Source organism: Sebastes fasciatus, chromosome 4 (genome assembly GCF_043250625.1).
Source record: "Sebastes fasciatus isolate fSebFas1 chromosome 4, fSebFas1.pri, whole genome shotgun sequence".
Lineage (NCBI taxonomy): Eukaryota > Metazoa > Chordata > Actinopteri > Perciformes > Sebastidae > Sebastes > Sebastes fasciatus.
The window spans coordinates 40,426,906-40,449,104 of record NC_133798.1 but is presented as its reverse complement, the minus strand read 5'-3'; the positions used below and the strand labels follow the sequence as shown (position 1 = coordinate 40,449,104).

The 22,199-nt window shown below is 45.4% G+C and overlaps 2 protein-coding genes and 1 long non-coding RNA gene across 4 annotated transcripts in view; 2 read left to right on the top strand and 1 right to left on the bottom strand.

The window, feature by feature from the left end:
* LOC141767002 (transcription factor Maf-like) overlaps positions 1-10,990 on the top strand; it is a 75,479-nt gene extending 64,489 nt beyond the window's left edge. Inside the window, exon 3 of the mRNA XM_074634269.1 lies at positions 10,557-10,990. The gene's annotated coding sequence lies outside the window, so the exon portion shown is untranslated. The remainder of the gene's footprint in view (positions 1-10,556) is intronic.
* Positions 10,991-10,996: 6 nt separating this feature from the next.
* wwox (WW domain containing oxidoreductase) overlaps positions 10,997-22,199 on the bottom strand; it is a 130,535-nt gene continuing 119,332 nt past the window's right edge. For both annotated transcript variants that reach the window (XM_074634277.1, XM_074634278.1), the window contains one exon: positions 10,997-11,863. In XM_074634277.1, coding sequence (XP_074490378.1) covers positions 11,672-11,863 — 192 coding nt within the window. In that variant the 3' untranslated portion in view covers positions 10,997-11,671. The remainder of the gene's footprint in view (positions 11,864-22,199) is intronic.
* LOC141767031 (uncharacterized) lies at positions 11,859-12,854 on the top strand. The gene is made up of 2 exons (XR_012593746.1): positions 11,859-12,133; positions 12,224-12,854. It is a non-coding gene; the product is annotated as an uncharacterized LOC141767031 (long non-coding RNA).

Sequence of the window (22,199 nt, the reverse complement as noted above, 5' to 3'; positions counted from 1 at the left end):
ATAGCTCCAGATGGCCCCAGTTAGAGACTCTTTCCCTCCGTCTTTCTCCCTTTATCAATCATTCTTTCCATCCTTCTCTATCTCCCTCCTCGGCTTCTTTGTGCTCTCTGTCACAGTATACCACAGTATACCACAATATACCAGAGTATACCACAATATACCAGAGTATACCACAGTATACCACAGTATACCACAGTATACCACAGTATACCACAATATACCAGAGTATACCACAATATACCAGAGTATACCACAGTATACCACAGTATACCACAGTATACCACAATATACCAGAGTATACCACAATATACCACAGTATACCACAGTATACCACAGTATACCACAGTATACCACAGTATACCACAATATACCAGAGTATACCACAATATACCAGAGTATACCACAGTATACCACAGTATACCACAGTATACCACAATATACCAGAGTATACCACAATATACCACAGTATACCACAGTATACCACAGTATACCACAGTATACCACAATATACCAGAGTATACCACAATATACCAGAGTATACCACAGTATACCACAGTATACCACAGTATACCACAGTATACCACAATATACCAGAGTATACCACAATATACCAGAGTATACCACAGTATACCACAGTATACCACAGTATACCACAATATACCAGAGTATACCACAATATACCACAGTATACCACAGTATACCACAATATACCACAGTATACCACAGTATACCAGAGTATACCACAGTATACCACAGTATACCAGAGTATACCACAATATACCAGAGTATACCACAGTATACCACAGTATACCACAGTATACCACAATATACCAGAGTATGTCACAGTATACCACAGTATACCACAATATACCACAGTATACCACAGTATACCAGAGTATACCACAGTATACCACAGTATACCACAGTATACCACAGTATACCACAATATACCAGAGTATACCACAATATACCAGAGTATACCACAGTATACCACAGTATACCACAGTATACCACAGTATACCACAGTATACCACAGTATACCACAATATACCAGAGTATACCACAATATACCAGAGTATACCACAGTATACCACAGTATACCACAGTATACCACAATATACCAGAGTATACCACAATATACCACAGTATACCACAGTATACCAGAGTATACCACAGTATACCACAGTATACCACAATATACCACAATATACCAGAGTATGTCACAATATACCAGAGTATACCACAATATACCACAGTATACCACAGTATACCACAATATACCACAGTATACCACAATATACCAGAGTATGTCACAGTATACCACAGTATACCACAATATACCACAGTATACCACAGTATACCACAGTATACCACAATATACCAGAGTATGTCACAGTATACCACAATATACCACAGTATACCACAATATACCACAGTATACCACAATATACCAGAGTATGTCACAGTATACCACAATATACCACAATATACCAGAGTATGTCACAGTATACCACAGTATACCACAGTATACCACAGTATACCACAATATACCACAATATACCAGAGTATGTCACAGTATACCACAGTATACCACAGTATACCACAGTATACCACAATATACCAGAGTATGTCACAGTATACCACAATATACCACAATATACCAGAGTATGTCACAGTATACCACAATATACCACAGTATACCACAGTCTCTCTGTAGAGCACAGTTTGGTTTGTCCGTTCTGGGCTACTGTAGAAACATGGAGGAGAGAGAACCCTTAAAAGAACTGATTTACAGATGTCTATTTCTCAGCGTCAGTCGATGGGAAAAAGTCTTTTTGGGTCCAACGGTGTCACCTGAAGAACACGGAAGTTATAATTCCACCGTTTGGTCACTATGTCAAATTAACTTCAAAGCACTGATCCTGCAAACACACCTAAAATACAGCTCCATACAGCAACGTGCCAGTCTTTACCCCTCACCGTGAAACCACTTCAGACCTCAAGAAATCATACAGACATGACCAGGACTACACACACACACACACACACACACACACACACACAGAAGAAAGAGACGGAGAGAGTGCGGGACTGGGGCTAAGTAAGCGGTGCACCAGGTTATGCGTCATTTACCGCAGCTCAATAACAACCTTTCTCTCCGCCCGACACACCTGGTCACACAAAATGACACTCGCTGTCCTCTGAGAACACACGCACGCGCGCACGCGCACGCGCACGCGCGCACACGCACACGCACACGCACACGCACACGCACACGCACACGCACACGCACACACACGCACACACACGCACGCGCGCACGCGTATCTCCTTTCACCCTACGGTGGCCTTAACCAGACACATTACATCCCCACTCTGCTATCTGCTCCTGACAGATGTATTTATGTAATGCTTTTGATAGGTATTGATTCACACGGTTAAGAAACACAGAAAAATGAGATTTCAAAATCAGCATGGCTGAGGGGGGGGGGGTGACGCCTAACAAGAAGACGCAGAGAGACAGAGAGATACCGGTCAGAGAACATTTAGAAGAAGCACGAACACATTGTGGGACAGACTGAAAACATGCATGAACTCTGTGTGCGTGTGTGTGTGTGTGTGTGTGTGTGTGTGTGTGTGTGTGTGTGTGTGTGTGTGTGACCTTGGCGTGGCCCGGTGGTAAAGTGGGGCGTCAGGAGAGTCAGTGTGAGAGCAGCGAAGCGTTCCCCCTCAGATTAGCAGCTTTATTACTGCCACCAACCGCTGGCCTGACAAATCCTCTTATTTCATTTTACCTTCCTTTACCTCTGCCTCTGCCTCTAGCTTGCTCTTTCTCTCTTCCTCACTCTTTTATTCCCCTAAAACCTCCCTCCCTCCCTCTCTTTCTCCCAACTGCGGTAGCTTCACATGCTTCACCTTACGCTCCGCCTGGCTCGCTCTCCCTCACAGTGGAGGGACTGTTTCCTCAGTTTTTTTCTCCTCATTGTCTCCCATGCAGCTCCGCCCACACCGCTCCGCCCATACCGCTCCGTCCATACCGCTCCTCTCATACCGCTCCGTCCATACCGCTCCTCTCATACCGCTCCGTCCATACTGCTCCGCACATACCTCTCAGTCTATACCGCTCCGCCCATACCTCTCAGTCTATACCACTCCGCCCATACCGCTCCGCTCATACGGCTCCGCACATACCGCTCCGTCCATACTGCTCCCCTCATACCGCTCCGTCCATACCGCTCCGCCCATACCGCTCCGTCCATACCGCTCTGCCCATACCGCTCTGCCCATACCTCTCAGTCCATACCGCTCCCCTCATACCGCTCTGCCCATACCTCTCTGTCTATAGCGCTCCGTCCATACCGCTCCCCTCGTACTGCTCCGCTCATCAACTCCACCCATACCTCTCAGTCCATGCCGCTCCCCTCGTACTGCTCCGCTCATCAACTCCACCCATACCTCTCCGTCCATACCGCTCCCCTCGTACTGCTCCGCTCATCAACTCCGCCCATACCTCTCAGTCCATACCGCTCCCCTCATACCGCTCTGCCCATACCTCTCTGTCTATAGCGCTCCGTCCATACCGCTCCCCTCGTACTGCTCCGCTCATCAACTCCGCACATACCTCTCAGTCCATACCGCTCCGCACATACCGCTCCGTCCATACCTCTCAGTCCATACCGCTCCGTCCATACCACTCCGCACATACCGCTCAGTCTATACCGCTCCGTCCATACCTCTCTGTCTATAGCGCTCCGTCCATACCGCTCCCCTCGTACTGCTCCGCTCATCAACTCCGCCCATACCTCTCAGTCCATACCGCTCCGCACATACCGCTTCGTCCATACCTCTCAGTCCATACCTCTCAGTCCATACCGCTCCGTCCATACCGCTCCGTCCATACCTCTCAGTCCATACCGCTCTGCACATACCGCTCCGTCCATACCGCTCCGTCCATACCGCTCCGCCCATACCGCTCCGTCCATACCTCTCAGTCCATACCGCTCTGTCCATACCTCTCAGTCCATACCGCTCCGTCCATACCGCTCCGTCCATACCTCTCAGTCCATACCGCTCCGTCCATACCGCTCCGTCCATACCGCTCTGCCCATACCTCTCAGTCTATACCGCTACGTCCATACCGCTCCGTCCATACCTCTCAGTCTATACCGCTCCGTCCATACCTCTCAGTCCATACCGCTCCGCACATACCGCTCCGCACATACCTCTCAGTCTATACCGCTACGTCCATACCGCTCCGTCCATACCTCTCAGTCCATACCGCTCCGTCCATACCGCTCCGCCCATACAGCTCCGTCCATACCGCTCCGTCCATACCGCTCCGCCCATACCGCTCCGTCCATACCGCTCCGCCCATACCGCTCCGTCCATACCTCTCTGCCCATACCTATACAGCTCTCTTTTTCTCCATTCCTCGACTCCCCCTCTGTCTCCCCCGCCCTCCCCCGCCCTCCCCTCTCTATAGTGTGATGAATCTGTAGACAGGGGCTAATAATTGTACTTCAGCCCAAGTGCTCATTTTTCTTTGTGTTTGAAAGCTGTGACAGGCAGGAGCTCTTTTTTCTCAACCCCCCCGTCCCTCGTCTTCCTCCCTGCCTCTCTCTCCCTCTCTCTCTTTTCTTTCTATCCTCACACAATGGGTGAGTAAAATAACTCAGGGTTTACAAGGTCATGCTGTCTAGCGGTGAGGACACGCTGGGGATTTGGGGCTGGAAGGATTTCCTCAAAGGTGCCGTGTCGAGACTTCAATAAAAACAGAGAAAGTTATAGATTGCACGAGCGGATCTGCGGGGGGAAATAAGTGCTTTTGATAGTGAACAGGCTCGCTGAATCACAGCTACCTGGATCCACACGTCATCAACGAGCACAAGAAAGAGGGAAGTGGAGAGAAACGTCTACTTTGTTGCTCGTGCCAACAACTCCACCAACTTTTATCATTTGCAAAGAGAAAACTACTTAAAATGCAGCTGTACTTCCCGTCATATAAAACATCCACATCTTATTTACAGTGTGTTGCTTTCTATTTTAGAGCCACTGGTTCGTTACATCTCACAGAGAAATGCATCCGGCACAGCGAGACGGGGGGGGCAGCCCCACTGCTCAGTTTACCTCTAAAGCCTCATCACGCGCGCGCACACACACACACGCACACACACAAAGACACACACACACACACACACACACACACACACACACACACACAGACACACACACACACACGCACACACACACAGACACACACACACACACACACACACACACACACAGACACACACACGCACACGCACACACACACAGACACACACACACACACACACACACACACACACACACACAGACACACACACACACACAGACACACACATACACAGACACACACACACACACACACACACACGCACACACACACACACACACACACACACACACACACAGACACACACACACACACACACACACACAGACACACACACACACACACACACACACACACACGCACACACACACAGACACACACAGACACACCAACACACGCACACACACACACACACACACACACACACACACACACGCACACACACACACACACACACACACACACACACACACAGACACACACACACACCAACACACGCACACACACACACACACACACACACACACAGACACACACAGACACCAACACACACACACACTGTAATGTTTTTTTCATCCTAAAAGTGAATTAAAATTTTTCAAAAATCTGCAAAATAAGACGAATAAAATGAGATTTTATCTCGACAAGCAGACTTTTTCTTTTTATTAAAATGTGCTAATTAAATGGGTCTGATGATAAAATAATTAATAATAATTAAATGGGGTCTGGGGGATGATCAGCTCATTTTTCTTTCTGCAATTATTTAAACAAAAATTTTAAATCTCAAGCTCCGTCCATAAAAAACAGCGTGCAAGCAAAGCACATGTGCAGGAAGGAAATAATGTTTCCATCGACTCTGCAGTAATACTTTATGAAAATTGATCAACAGTTTTAATCACATATCATCCTCAGAAGAGAGAGAGGTGGAAAGGGAGGAGGACAGAGAGCCAGGCTTTATTGCCTGCTGTAGTTAGATGGTAGATATTTATTGAGTTAGTTGAGTCTAGAGAGCTTTAACATTGATTGTGATCATTAAATATATCCGCTCCAAATGGCAACACGGCGTTCCCTCAGTCAATGGAGCCGATAGGAGCAGAACAAAGGCAGAATCAAATCAATCCTTTCATAATTATTCTCTGAGAGGTGAAATTAATCACCAGAAGAAATAAAAACAATAATGGAAAATGAAACGGTCAGTCGTAAACAATTACGGCCCAAATTGAAATAAACTCAGTGATGGGAAAAAAAATCAACTGTAAATCCGACTAATTAAAATAACATTCCAATGAATATCGGTTATTTACACAGGCTATAATACAGTTATTATTATTATTATTATTATTATTATTATTATTATTGTCTTCTAATGTATATCGGTTATTTACACAGGCTATCATACAGTTATTATTATTATTATTATTATTGTCTTGTACTGTTTAGAAGAGAGAGATAAAGAGAGTGTGTGTGTGTGTGTGTGTGTGTGTGTGTGTGTGTGTGCGTGCGCGTGTGTGTGTGTGTGTGTGTGTGTGTGTGTGTGTGTGTGTGTGTGTGTGTGTGTGTGTGTGTGTGTGTGTGTGCGTGTAAGCTCGTACGCTTGTACGCGTGCGTGTACGCGTGCATGTGTGTGTGCGTGGCCCCGACTGTGGGGTCAAAGGATCAAGGTCCTCCTGTTGTGAGAGCTGTGCGTCTCCCTCCTCGCCGCTCGCTGAGAGGAAGTGTAGCTCATTGATTAGCTATCAGATGATTCCGATAGAGCCTGATCGATAGGACTTTGTATGAAAGCCAGGCAGGAGCCTCCCTCTTCACTCAGCCACACACACTCACGGATCGGCCACCGCAGTGCTCGGCCGCAGAGACGTCCGCTTATTTGTTTGTTCTCCTGAAGATCCTCCTTTGTGTCCTGAGTCCGTCCAATCGAAGGCTTCCTCAGACGCTCCGGCTGTTTTCTAAAGCGTTGTCATTGATAACCTGCAAGCTTAGCTGAGCATGATGCCTTCATCATTAACCACATAGTCAACATCATTCTGGTGGTTGTTTTATTCCCAGATTGAGACTTCCTCCTTCAGCAGGGAGGTGGAGGAGAAGGGTGGGGGGCATTACAGGAGTCTCAGGTGTGGAATTACTCTCTTTAGGATCATCACAGAAGCAGGTTGTGAGACTCTGCAATAAAATAACCATCTTAAGAAGTTATTCCGTCTGCAAATCCTTTGAATAAAGTGTGACACGATGCAGGAGTCGGAGCCGACGATGCAGGAGTCGGAGCCGACAATGCAGGAGTCGGAGCAGACGTGAGAGACCAGACGAGGCAGGAAGTGTTTTTCATATTGTTAATATTGTAGTGGTGGTGTAGTTAACACTGCTGGTTATTCATATTGTTAATATTGTAGCGGTGGTGTAGTTAACACTGCTGGTTATTCATATTGTTAATATTGTAGTGGTGGTGTAGTTAACACTGCTGGTTATTCATATTGTTAATATTGTAACGGTGGTGTAGTTAACACTGCTGGTTATTCATATTGTTAATATTGTAGTGGTGGTGTAGTTAACACTGCTGGTTATTCATATTGTTAATATTGTAGCGGTGGTGTAGTTAACACTGCTGGTTATTCATATTGTTAATATTGTAACGGTGGTGTAGTTAACACTGCTGGTTATTCATATTGTTAATATTGTAACGGTGGTGTAGTTAACACTGCTGGTTATTCATATTGTTAATATTGTAGTGGTGGTGTAGCTAACACTGCTGGTTATTCATATTGTTAATATTGTAGTGGTGGTGTAGCTAACACTGCTGGTTATTCATATTGTTAATATTGTAGCGGTGGTGTAGCTAACACTGCTGGTTATTCATATTGTTAATATTGTAGCGGTGGTGTAGCTAACACTGCTGGTTATTCATATTGTTAATATTGTAGCGGTGGTGTAGCTAACACTGCTGGTTATTCATATTGTTAATATTGTAGAGGTGGTGTAGCTAACACTGCTGGTTATTCATATTGTTAATATTGTAACGGTGGTGTAGTTAACACTGCTGGTTATTCATATTGTTAATATTGTAGTGGTGGTGTAGTTAACACTGCTGGTTATTCATATTGTTAATATTGTAGCGGTGGTGTAGTTAACACTGCTGGTTATTCATATTGTTAATATTGTAGAGGTGGTGTAGCTAACACTGCTGGTTATTCATATTGTTAATATTGTAACGGTGGTGTAGCTAACACTGCTGGTTATTCATATTGTTAATATTGTAGTGGTGGTGTAGTTAACACTGCTGGTTATTCATATTGTTAATATTGTAGAGGTGGTGTAGTTAACACTGCTGGTTATTCATATTGTTAATATTGTAGAGGTGGTGTAGTTAACACTGCTGGTTATTCATATTGTTAATATTGTAGAGGCGGTGTAGCTAACACTGCTGGTTATTCATATTGTTAATATTGTAGTGGTGGTGTAGTTAACACTGCTGGTTATTCATATTGTTAATATTGTAGTGGTGGTGTAGCTAACACTGCTGGTTATTCATATTGTTAATATTGTAACGGTGGTGTAGTTAACACTGCTGGTTATTCATATTGTTAATATTGTAACGGTGGTGTAGTTAACACTGCTGGTTATTCATATTGTTAATATTGTAGTGGTGGTGTAGCTAACACTGCTGGTTATTCATATTGTTAATATTGTAGTGGTGGTGTAGTTAACACTGCTGGTTATTCATATTGTTAATATTGTAGCGGTGGTGTAGCTAACACTGCTGGTTATTCATATTGTTAATATTGTAGCGGTGGTGTAGCTAACACTGCTGGTTATTCATATTGTTAATATTGTAGTGGTGGTGTAGTTAACACTGCTGGTTATTCATATTGTTAATATTGTAGCGGTGGTGTAGCTAACACTGCTGGTTATTCATATTGTTAATATTGTAGTGGTGGTGTAGTTAACACTGCTGGTTATTCATATTGTTAATATTGTAACGGTGGTGTAGCTAACACTGCTGGTTATTCATATTGTTAATATTGTAACGGTGGTGTAGCTAACACTGCTGGTTATTCATATTGTTAATATTGTAGTGGTGGTGTAGTTAACACTGCTGGTTATTCATATTGTTAATATTGTAACGGTGGTGTAGTTAACACTGCTGGTTATTCATATTGTTAATATTGTAGCGGTGGTGTAGTTAACACTGCTGGTTATTCATATTGTTAATATTGTAGTGGTGGTGTAGTTAACACTGCTGGTTATTCATATTGTTAATATTGTAGTGGTGGTGTAGCTAACACTGCTGGTTATTCATATTGTTAATATTGTAGTGGTGGTGTAGCTAACACTGCTGGTTATTCATATTGTTAATATTGTAGTGGTGGTGTAGTTAACACTGCTGGTTATTCATATTGTTAATATTGTAGTGGTGGTGTAGTTAACACTGCTGGTTATTCATATTGTTAATATTGTAACGGTGGTGTAGTTAACACTGCTGGTTATTCATATTTTGTATGGCTATAGCAGAATCCCTCCGTATGCAACAGATGAATGTGATTCTCTTCAGGGGTCACAGCTCCGTACTGCAGCTGGACAGCTTTACACAATCTGCTTGGTTTCTCACTCAGCTCCTCGCCGGTTCATACGAGACAGCGTCTGCGTCTGCAGAGTGTGTGTGTTGTGTATCTGCTCCAGGTGTGTCCTGCGCTGTGAAAGGACAGTGATAAGACACCTGTACTCCGGCTGCAGTACAGATTATGACAGGACAGGACACCGTATCAGTTTGTGGTGTACAGTAAAGGAACACCATGTTAATGTGTGAGTGTGTCTGAGACAGGAGAGAGACAATAAACAGAGGAGAAGAGATGGTAAAAGAAGCCCTGAGTTTATTCTGCTGCTTTCCGATCGGAGGAGTGAGACTATATGTTGATCCGTTCGTGGTGCAGGTCGTCTGTGGAATCGGTTGATCCGTCCTTTGCAAACGGGTCTGACAAAAAGCATGTGAACAAAGCATAGAGAGAGAAGCTTCTTTTTTTATTAAATGTATCATCAGACACACTGTATGATAATAATAATAATAATAATAAAATAATAATAATAATAATATATATATAATAAAATAATAATAATAATAATAATAATAATTATAATAATAATAATAATAATAATAATATATCTAATAAAATAATAATAATAATAATAATAATAATTATAATTATAATAATAATAATAATAATAATAATAGTATAATGTTTTATTTCCCTTCTCAGGAACAGTCTTACTGTACTTAGACTCAGATCTAATATCTCCCCCTAATGGCCTCAGAGCGAACGGACTTCCACTTTGTGTCTCAAATGCTTTCACACACACGTTACTGTAAAACAGGTTTTTTATTAAATGTTTTTTCTCCTTTGTTTCTCTTACAGATATCATGACACTGGAATGCTGATGTTTCAAGAGCAACCTACGGCACCCCGACTGCCATAAAGCACAATGTCTCAAAAGCGTCCCAACAGCGACTTCAGGGCAACCGATCCACCGCCAACCCAACGCCAACCCAACGCCAACCCAACGCCAACCCAACGCCAGAGCTCAACATTCAAACAATGATAAGAAGTTCAGATAATAACAGGAGACTGAAATCACATTCTTCTACTCCAACAACAAAGGAAGAAACATCAAAGATCCTGTATTTGCTATTCAAATGGACCCGGATCATCCCACAATACCAGAGTATAGATTATTATTATTATCAATACGTAGGTTGAGTTAAATAGCAAACAGAAACACTAATATGATGTCCACCCCCCTTTAGCACATGCCCAGAAATCAGGATATTGTAAATATTGTACAGAAAACACATATGCCCAGAAATCAGGATATTGTAAATATTGTACAGAAAACACATAGGGACATTGATAAGAAATACAATTATTGCATAATAATGTATATAGCCATAAGATTCATACCTCTAGTGTGTTTATAAACCATTACTCCTTATTTCTTCTGTACCCAAACAGATTTAGCACAACGCTCTCTGTACCTCCGTAGGAAACATCTACGTAGAACTAAACAAGACGATCCTGGATTGAATTGGGAAGACACAATATTTGCCATGTCGTGCACGACTGCTGGAGACAGATGCACACGAGAGAGTGTTATTTATTATTAACCCCGTATTGGTCATTTGCTTCTTGGCTCTTTGAAATTGACAGTCGTGAAACAGAGAAGACTTGAGAGAGTTATAAAACAGAGACCAACAGAGAAAGAAGAAACCTCCCATTGTAAACTACCAGAGCAGAGCTGAACACAACTGAGTGTATATGACCCCCCCACCCCCTCCTGTACCGTATGTGTAGTGTGTTTTTAGCCCCGTAGTGACGTGACATATCCAGATGGACTTCCGTGGTTTGGCAGCTCTCTTGTATTGTGCAGTCAGTTACCTTTTATTCAACTGGACATCACCGTGACCCACCGTCCTTCCTCTTTGATTCCTGTTTGGCTAGTCCTCCTCCTCCTCCTCCTCCTCCTCCTCTGTCCATCAGAGGGCCTGTATGCCCGCGGATCTCTCTGCGACCAGGCGCTCGCTCAGCTCCCACAGGCTGGCAGCGTTGCCCTGGTCCTGCGCCTGGACGGACGGCAGGCAGCGGAAGCAGTTGTTGAAGTACATGCCGCCCAGCCCCTCCAGCTCCGGAGCCACGGCGCAATACACCACGGTGGCCGCCCCCTGTTGCTGTGGACAGACAAACACACAGAAAGAGACACGAGTTCAGCGAGCAACTCGTGAAACAACGAGATGGCATCAGCCTGCGGGAGGAGACAACATACAGAGAGCCCATTTACTGACTCAGACGTTAGGACGTGTCCTGTCCAGAGGAAAAGAGAGAGGACGAGCATCGCTCTGTCCTCTGAGAGACACACAGAAAAAGAGACAGCAGGACTGAGTGTCAACAGGAAACAAAAAAAGACTCCACACGCTGTCCCTGCAGCCCATGATGACGGGGTCGTGTTACCACGGGAACAGCATCCCCCTTACTGTACATATATTTATATACATATATTTATTTATTTATTTCTCTACCGGTGTGTACAGGACCTCTGGCTATACGGGACCATGAGAACGCTCCAGATGTACAGACTCACAGTGGAGAACATGAAGATGACACCAGGGAAACCACAGCTTTTATGGACGGTGTGAGCGAGCAGCTTTTAATGCCTGTAACGTTCATATATATATGAATATGTATATTTTCACATGATGTGTGTACGGGTTCAGCCAGGCTTTCAAAGTTGAGAAGAAGTATTGGAAATGATGCAAGTACAATTCTGTACCGACGTGTTCAAATCAGAAGCTGTTGGTTATAGATAGTCTCACACACACACACACACACACACACACACACACACTCTCTCACACACACACACACACACACACGCCACAAGGCTCTTTCTCTGTAAGTCCTCTCTCATTTATTTTGTTTAAATCTGAATATCACTCCAGTCTCCCCCCCGACATGGACTCTGCTTGGTGTCTTCTGGAGCCGAGACGCACTGCAGAAGTGAAACAGTGTTTGGACGCAGCCTGCTAAGTTCTCTAATACAGCCTGTCCCATCAGGCAGTAATTAGCAGGGATATTCTCAGACGAGGGCGATTTGTGTGACATTTGAAAATGAAAGTGTAAACTGCAGCAGAATAAACACGTCAGAGAGAATTACACACATAACCCAGCTGCTCAAAGAGGGATCTTTCATGTTGCGGCTCGGGCTAAAAGCTGCTGTGACAGCTTCCCTGCAAACTCCGGGAGCTGGAGACGACTTCTATACGGACACATGAAATGGCTCGCCTCTTTATCTCCCAATGAGAGGCGGCGAGAGCGAGATGGGGGGGCAGAGAGAGTGAGAGGGAACACTGATGTGGAGGCCGAGGACTAATGTTTAGCACAGAGCACTGGCACACAGTGAGACAAACCCCATCACAGTACACACATACACATCACATGCCAACTGTGTGAACAGCTTCCTAAAGCAGCTGTGAGACAAACACACATCCATCGAGGTCTAAAGCATCTCACATGCAAGTACAACATATGCACAGAAATGCAAATGCAATGAACGACAACCAGATTCCAAGAAATAGCTTTCTCATCAACACACACACACACACACACACACACAGTTCCAAACAGTTCCACACAACCCCCTCTAAGCTCTCAGTAGAGTTCCTCCATGAGGAGGCCTGGTGTGTAACGTGGCAGCAGCAGATTGAGTGTGTTTGAAGTGCATGTGATGAGAGAGCTGGTAAACAGCAGATGAAACGGCAGCATCTCTCTGTGCGCCGCTGTCTGTCTCACCTGCCAGTGGGGCGATAACTTCATCCTCATCACATGTCGCCAAATCAAAGACAGACAAATGCCAAGCAGTGTCTCCGAGTTGCAGGTTCACACACGCTCAGTTTAACTCATCTCCCTCGCTTAGGGCATCTGATCGAGCTCGTCTGAAAGCTAAATGCCTTTTAAACTCCACTGAAGATTTACGCTGACTCGCTGACGCCCCCCTTGAACTTGGCTGACTTTCAAAGCAGTTTGGGACCAGTTAGTTTGCTAACTTGTCCTGCTGCAAGTTGAAATATTGATAAAAAAAACCTTTCACTTTCATAATCCAGATTCATGTGGCTGACTTCATAATTCAGTATTTCCTCTGCACTAACAGTCCAGCTAGCCGTGCATCGACTGTCTGTGTCCAGCTATGTGCTATCTTACTGCTGTTTAGCTCATCCCCCTCACCACTTGACCCTGTGACCTCTGGAGAAGATAAGGCTGATGAGATTAGGCATTAACATGCTCAACCACCCACCACAGCCATCTATCACTGTGTGTGTGTGTGTGTGTGTGTGTGTGTGTGTGTGTGTGTGTGTGTGTGTGTGTGTGTCTGCAGATAGGAGGTAAAAGGTGTGTGTGAGGTAGTGAGAGAGAGAACAAGAGGGGGTGTGCAACAAACTCAATACACTCACATCACACAATTAGACATCACAGTATTCATATGTGCATGCCTGAACACGAGCACGCGCCTGCACACGAGCACGACAAACACAACGCAAATAAACATTTGGGACAATCTACAGGAGAGGAAACGTCACCGACCCGGTGCACATCATACACATCTGTGGTGTTACAGCCATTAAGAACCCCACGTGAAACCGTAGATTACGCCTGTACATTTAGCCGTCTACAAACCGAAGGATCTTTGCTGGGTGTCTTTTTATCTTCTGCAACTCAATGTGAATCATTACCTTTCTGTGTACAGTTCTAGAGTTGTTCTCTACCACCCGGAGCCGGACACTTTGACTTGACGAGAGACTTGACAACAACAACGTGAACAGTTGTGACTGAACACAGTAATAATAAGACGTGTTGCAGGTTTCTGAAATGCTTCTGTAGTAAGAGAAGTCCTTTTGGTTAATGGTTGTGATTAAATGTATGATTGTTGGGTTGCCCTGCCTATTGCTGTGCAATAAGCCAGTCACATGGATCCACCTACAGACATTTATAACTTTCTTATTATGCTTTAAAAGATCTAATAAACTGCATTGAGGAGACTTGCTCTCAGCTATGTAAAATCAGATTTATATTTATGTCATTCAGAGCATTCAGAGACCTGAAAGACTCCAATGAAGACTTGAGACTTGACCAAGACTTGTTTTAAATTACTTGAGACTTTGCTTGAACATTCCCCAAAAGACAAAACAGCTCTGCTATATATATATATACATATATATACATATATATATATAGAGATATATATATATATATATCTCTATATATATATAACATATAGAAGATGGGACAGCTCAACAAAACAACCCAAAAGACAAACAGCTCTGCTATCTATCTATATATATATATATATATATATATATATATATATACGTATATATATATATACGTATATATATATATATATAAACAACCCTAAATCTGAAATCCTCTATGCTATAAAATAAAATCAGTGCATCACAGCAATACGATAAACCAAAGGAGCCGAAGGAGCCGAAGGAGCCGAAGGAGCCGAAGGAGCAGCCAGGTCTTCTGTTTCTATCTGCTTCTATCTACACACCCAGAACACCTGCAATAAGCAGCAGAGAGCTGCACTCAGCCTGGGATCCACTACTACGGCTCTGGAACCGCTCTGGGATCAGATCCAAGTCTTCCAATCTCAGTATCGACTCAATACCCGTGGACCTCACGGACTCGCAATAGAAATGTCCTTCTATAGTGTTACGCAATAATAAAGTCCTTATTGAGCGTATTCTAAAGCAAAGAGGGGATGTGTGGGAGATGTGATGTTGTTGAATTAACAGTAATGTTGCGTTCTGTGTCTTCATCATCCAAGTTGTACTCGGCCGTATGAGCTTCCTCTGACCCCGTGCATGTGACCCTTCCCCCCCCACACATCTGTAGTTATGACACTGACCTCTCCCTCTGACCTGGATGTAAATAAACCCAGTACTGTAGAGCAGTCTGTTTTTGGCCCATCCCTGTACATACACAATCTGTAAATACAAACAGCTATGCATGCTGAAAACCTAGCAATTCTTTCAGGTACTTTTATAATCCCCAAATTCTCATATGGCATGTGCTGAAAAACAAAAGAATCATTTAAAAAAAGTAGAAAAAAGAAAAGATTACAAATAAAAAAGGTTTCAAATAAATGAGTTGATAATATTGTCAGGCAGTATCCTCTGTTGGACAGTGTGTGTAGAGTCTTCCTGTTTCTTACTCCTGTGGGTGGTTCTCTTCCTTTGCCTGTCCGTCTGTGTTTCTGCTCAACATCTGTGTCACATCTGTATACAGCAGCGAGGGTTGAGGCAGAGCGGAGAGGAGACCAGCTACATACTGTTATATACTACTAGAGCTATATACTGCTAGATGTTGTATATGTCTCTGGATACGCAGCAGGTCGAGGAAACACTTTAGGTTGGAACCAAATATTAGATTGTTTTTAAAAATCATTTTTCGTAGCCTGCTTGAAGTTTGTTAATCTGTCGATGACAGACAAGCGGCATCCTGTGATTTGAAGTCCCCACTGTGGAGTTCTATAGGGGAAACAAGCCCTACTTGATCCTACAGATGTTTTCTCATCTGTAGGTGGTAAAATATCTGAATTCTACTGGATGAATAAACCTGATTTTCTACAACCCAATGCAACAAGGCTACAGCATTAGGAGAGTCTTTCCTGGCTCGTAGCCCCGTGCACTGAAGGGATCAGGAGGGGTGCAGTTTTTGCCTCAGCCCTCTGCCCGGCCTTGTGGACTCGTTATCCTGAAAGTGGGATTTCAGAAGGATTGTGATTCTGTTTCAGGAATGTTTTTTTTTCAGCCTGTGATGTTTCAAATAGATGGAGGTGTCTGATTTTTAATCTGTGCTAAAGATATTTTACATTTAATAAATAACCATTGAAATGAAAACGTCCTCAGTGTGTGTGTGCAGTCCATGTGCGAATGTGTGTCTTCGCCCTCAGCCGCGGTAACCTCTGCGAGCCGACGGCTCAGCTGAGCGTGCCTGGCCCAGCTGTAGAGGGAATCCTGGGTAACGTGGTCCCCTCAGATAAACAAGCTGTCCCTCCATTCAGCTTGTCCGCTCGACCAAGAGGAGAGGAGATTAGCACCTCAAACACCTCAGAAAGTAGCCTGACACTCACCGCCGTCACTCCGCCGCGACCTCTGTCACCCTGACTGAGGGAGGCCAAAGGTCACAGTAGACGTACGAGAGTAAAGGTGCCGGACCGCAGAGAGCCAGCCCTACAAACGCAGACGTCTGTCACTTGTCACAGTGATGAAGTTACACGATTGGTCGGCCGAGTGTTGGCGTTTCCTCATTGGCCGTTGCTCTTTCAAAATAAAAAGGTGGGAACAGTCCTTTGTTTACGTTAACAGGGGGGCGTGTCATCGGCGCGAGTGCTCCTCTATCGGCGCATTTCCACCAGATCTGGTGACGGATGGCGTCTCAACCTTCCATTCATTTCCTGTGGGAAGCAGCAGAAGCAGTCGCCCGGTGCACGGTGGGAGTGTTGCGGCGAGTTGAGCCCGTCCAGCGCAACGCGTCCGTGGACCAAGCTGTGAAACTAGGAGATCTAGTTCTAAAATGAAACCAGATTCAGCAGTGGCATCGCCGGTTTCCGGCTTCAAATCTCTTCAGAAGGAGATGTTGGTGGATTGTTTAGACGAGCAGGCCGCCATGTTGTTTCCTGTTTGAAACGGCGAGCAGAGAACCAGGGACCAATCAGGTGCATTCCACGAGAGGGACCGCCATCGCTTGAACAACCAGTTGAGTGGAGCAGCGCGTCCTCTAGTGTCCTCGCTGGACCTGGTGGACATGAACTGCTGGATTTCACATTACAGACATGACCTCTGAATATTAGTGGAACACCGACTGACCGAACGCGGTCCGCGGTCCGCGGTACAGACACTCGGTCCTGTTTCAGTGCTAGCACGATGAAATAATGATTCACTTCCACACACCCAACACACAGAATGTATTATTGGAGTGGGAGCCGTGTCCATAATGTGACTGAGAGCTTGTTTAGATCCCCAGAGAAGGAGCAGCTCTCCTCATCACGGTGATTAGTCTACCCCTGGTCATCTGGATGTACTAAACTCTATTTCATACCCTCCATTAGCCCACAGGCGGATGGCTAATACTCACCTACGGGCAGTGTGCTCCCCTGAGGGGCATTAAGGACAGGATGGAAGGACCAGCCTCCTCCCTCCCTCCCTCCCTCCTTCTCTTTCCGTTCCTTCATCATGCCCGTTCAATCTCTCTCCGTCTGTCAGCCTCGCCCCCCGCTCCTTCCTCGGCCCTGCTCTTTTCCATCAACCCTCTGCAGATCCCTTTTCCCCTGCAGCCCCATCCCCCTCCGGCCTCATAACTTACAGCACCGGGCCCACTGTAGCCGAGGTCTCGTGGGTAAACGGTCATAGTAGGACCTCTTGGAGGTAAATGGATCTGTTTCCCTGGAGGCCCGGATCACAGATGAGCCCCGTTGACACGCTTTCTTTCTCTAGAAGCCAGCAGAGTGATGTAGTAGAGATGAGGAGGCAGAGAGAGAAAGGAGCAGAGGAATAAACTATGTAGGAGTGACAGGAACACAACACAAAGCCCCCCCCGCACTATTCCCTCTCTTTCTCTCTGCGGCCCTCCCTTTACCTCCCTTTGCCTCCCTTTGCCTCCCTTTGCCTCCCTTAACCTCCCTTTACCTCCCTTTGCCTCCCTTTACACAGATAAGATCAACTGAGTGTCAGTCATCAACGGCCTCCTGTCACACCGTGATTGTTCTTCTGTTGTGTGTGTGTGTGTGTGTGTGTGTGTGTGTGTGTATGTGTGTGTGTGTGTGTGTGTGTGTGTGTGTGCGTGTGTGTGTGTAAATGTGCAGTCCAATGCGACATCGCTGCATACATTTAATGCCTGCATGTTGGAGGGAACAATAGAAGAGGAAGTGAGGAACGAGGTGGAGGGAATGCAAAGGACCAGAGGTAGAGGAGGAGGAGGAGGACGAGGACATAAAGATGAGAGAGGATGGACGAGGACAGCGGAGAAGGAAACGAAGGAGAGGAGGAGGTGAGGGAGCTAGGACACAAGGCATCCAAGGGGAAAACGACGAGGAGTCAGAAGGACTTGCGCAACGACTGTGAAACTATCTCATTTTTATCTTGCGAGAGGACTTCCGAAGTGATCCGCACAACCTAATTATTTTGCCCTAATAAAAGCAACATATGCTAAGACAATAAAAGGCCTTATTGGACACCTATTCATTAAAGAGGAGCAGTAAAAGGAGCAGGACTCTGGCACAGGGATTAGCTTTTAAAAGGGCTTTTCTCTGGCTGGAAATGGCCTTAGTCTTCCTTTAGCACGGCCATTTGGGTGCATAGCCCGCCATAAAAGATCTGAATTATACATGAAGAGGCCCGGCTGCTTTATTGGCTGTGATCTGCTTTTTCACTCTCACCTGATTGCGTCGGTGCACGATACCTCAAAGTTGGGACCGAATCGCTCTCTGCTGCGTAGGAACAACAAGGCGTGCAGGTTGGAGCGGAGGAATGTAAAGTACATATTGGACGCGACAACCATTCAGCAGCAGTAAGATATCCCATAATACACAGAAGTTGGTCAAGTTAGTAACACCTGGTTGAAATAACGCACGCCGGCGACTCAAGTGTGACAGTTTGACACAGTGAAGTCATTATTCCATATGGTCAATGTACTGTGAGTGTCAGGATGGTTCTATTATGAGCAGAGCAATGCTGTCTGTGTGTGATGAGCTGGTGGAATAGGGCCACACACAGGTGTGTGTGTGTGTGTGTGTGCATGCTCACCTCCTCACTGATGCTCCAGCTAATTGGTCTCCTGCGGCAACCTGACATATTCACACACACACACACACGCACACACACATCTTCAGGTGTGCACATACCAAAAAACACACACGCATACAATGTAGTGTGAAAAACAGTAGATATATCCACGTGTGCAAATATGCACACATGCACACACACATGCACACGGCAGCCCGCAGAGTGTGTTTCCAAATGAACTCATTATCACAGAGTTGACTCCGACTGAAGAATGACACCCGAACAGACTGCACACACTCCTACTGTACACACTCCTACTACACACACTCCTACTTCACACTCCTACTGCACACTCCTACTTCACACTCCTACTGCACACTCCTACTACACACTCCTACTTCACACTCCTACTGTACACACTCCTACTACACACACTCCTACTTCACACTCCTACTGCACACTCCTACTACACACTCCTACTACACACACTCCTACTTCACACTCCTACTGCACACTCCTACTTCACACTCCTACTGCACACTCCTACTTCACACTCCTACTGCACACTCCTACTGCACACTCCTACTGCACACTCCTACTGCACACTCCTACTACACACACTCCTACTTCACACTCCTACTGCACACTCCTACTACACACTCCTACTACACACACTCCTACTTCACACTCCTACTGCACACTCCTACTTCACACTCCTACTGCACACTCCTACTTCACACTCCTACTGCACACTCCTACTTCACACTCCTACTGCACACTCCTACTACACACTCCTACTACACACACTCCTACTTCACACTCCTACTGCACACACTCCTACTTCACACTCCTACTGTACACACTCCTACTACACACACTCCTACTGCACACACTCCTACTTCACACTCCTACTGTACACACTCCTACTACACACACTCCTACTGCACACACACCTACTTCACACTCCTACTGTACACACTCCTACTGTACACACTCCTACTGCACACACTCCTACTTCACACTCCTACTGTACACACTCCTACTGTACACACTCCTACTGTACACACTCCTACTGTACACACTCCTACTTCACACTCCTACTGTACACACTCCTACTGTACACACTCCTACTGTACACACTCCTACTGTACACACTCCTACTTCACACTCCTACTGTACACACTCCTACTGTACACACTCCTACTGCACACACTCCTACTGTACACACTCCTACTGTACACACTCCTACTCCACACACTCCTACTGCACACACTCCTACTGCACACACTCCTACTTCACACTCCTACTGTACACACTCCTACTACACACACTCCTACTTCACACTCCTACTGCACACTCCTACTTCACACTCCTACTGCACACTCCTACTACACACTCCTACTACACACACTCCTACTGCACACACTCCTACTGTACACACTCCTACTGTACACACTCCTACTACACACTCCTACTGTACACACTCCTACTGCACACACTCCTACTGCACACACTCCTACTGTACACACTCCTACTGTACACACTCCTACTTCACACTCCTACTGTACACACTCCTACTGTACACACTCCTACTGTACACACTCCTACTTCACACTCCTACTGTACACACTCCTACTGTACACACTCCTACTGTACACACTCCTACTGCACACACTCCTACTGTACACACTCCTACTGTACACACTCCTACTCCACACACTCCTACTGCACACACTCCTACTGCACACACTCCTACTTCACACTCCTACTGTACACACTCCTACTACACACACTCCTACTTCACACTCCTACTGCACACTCCTACTTCACACTCCTACTGCACACTCCTACTACACACTCCTACTACACACACTCCTACTTCACACTCCTACTGCACACACTCCTACTGTACACACTCCTACTACACACTCCTACTGTACACACTCCTACTGCACACACTCCTACTGCACACACTCCTACTGCACACACTCCTACTGTACACACTCCTACTACACACTCCTACTGTACACACTCCTACTGCACACACTCCTACTACACACTCCTACTGTACACACTCCTACTGTACACACTCCTACTACACACTCCTACTGTACACACTCCTACTGTACACACTCCTACTACACACTCCTACTGTACACACTCCTACTGCACACACTGCACACACTCCTACTACACACACTCCTACTGTACACACTCCTACTGCACACACTGCACACACTCCTACTACACACACTCCTACTGCACACACTCCTACTACACACACTCCTACTGCACACACTCCTACTGCACACACTGCACACACTCCTACTACACACACTCCTACTGTACACACTCCTACTACACACTCCTACTGTACACACTCCTACTACACACTCCTACTGCACACACTGCACACACTCCTACTACACACACTCCTACTGTACACACTCCTACTACACACTCCTACTGTACACACTCCTACTGTACACACTCCTACTACACACTCCTACTGCACACACTCCCACTGTACACACTCCTACTGCACACACTCCTACTACACACTCCTACTGCACACACTCCTACTACACACTCCTACTGTACACACTCCTACTGCACACACTCCTACTACACACTCCTACTGCACACACTCCTACTGTACACACTCCTACTGCACACACTCCTACTACACACTCCTACTGCACACACTCCTACTACACACTCC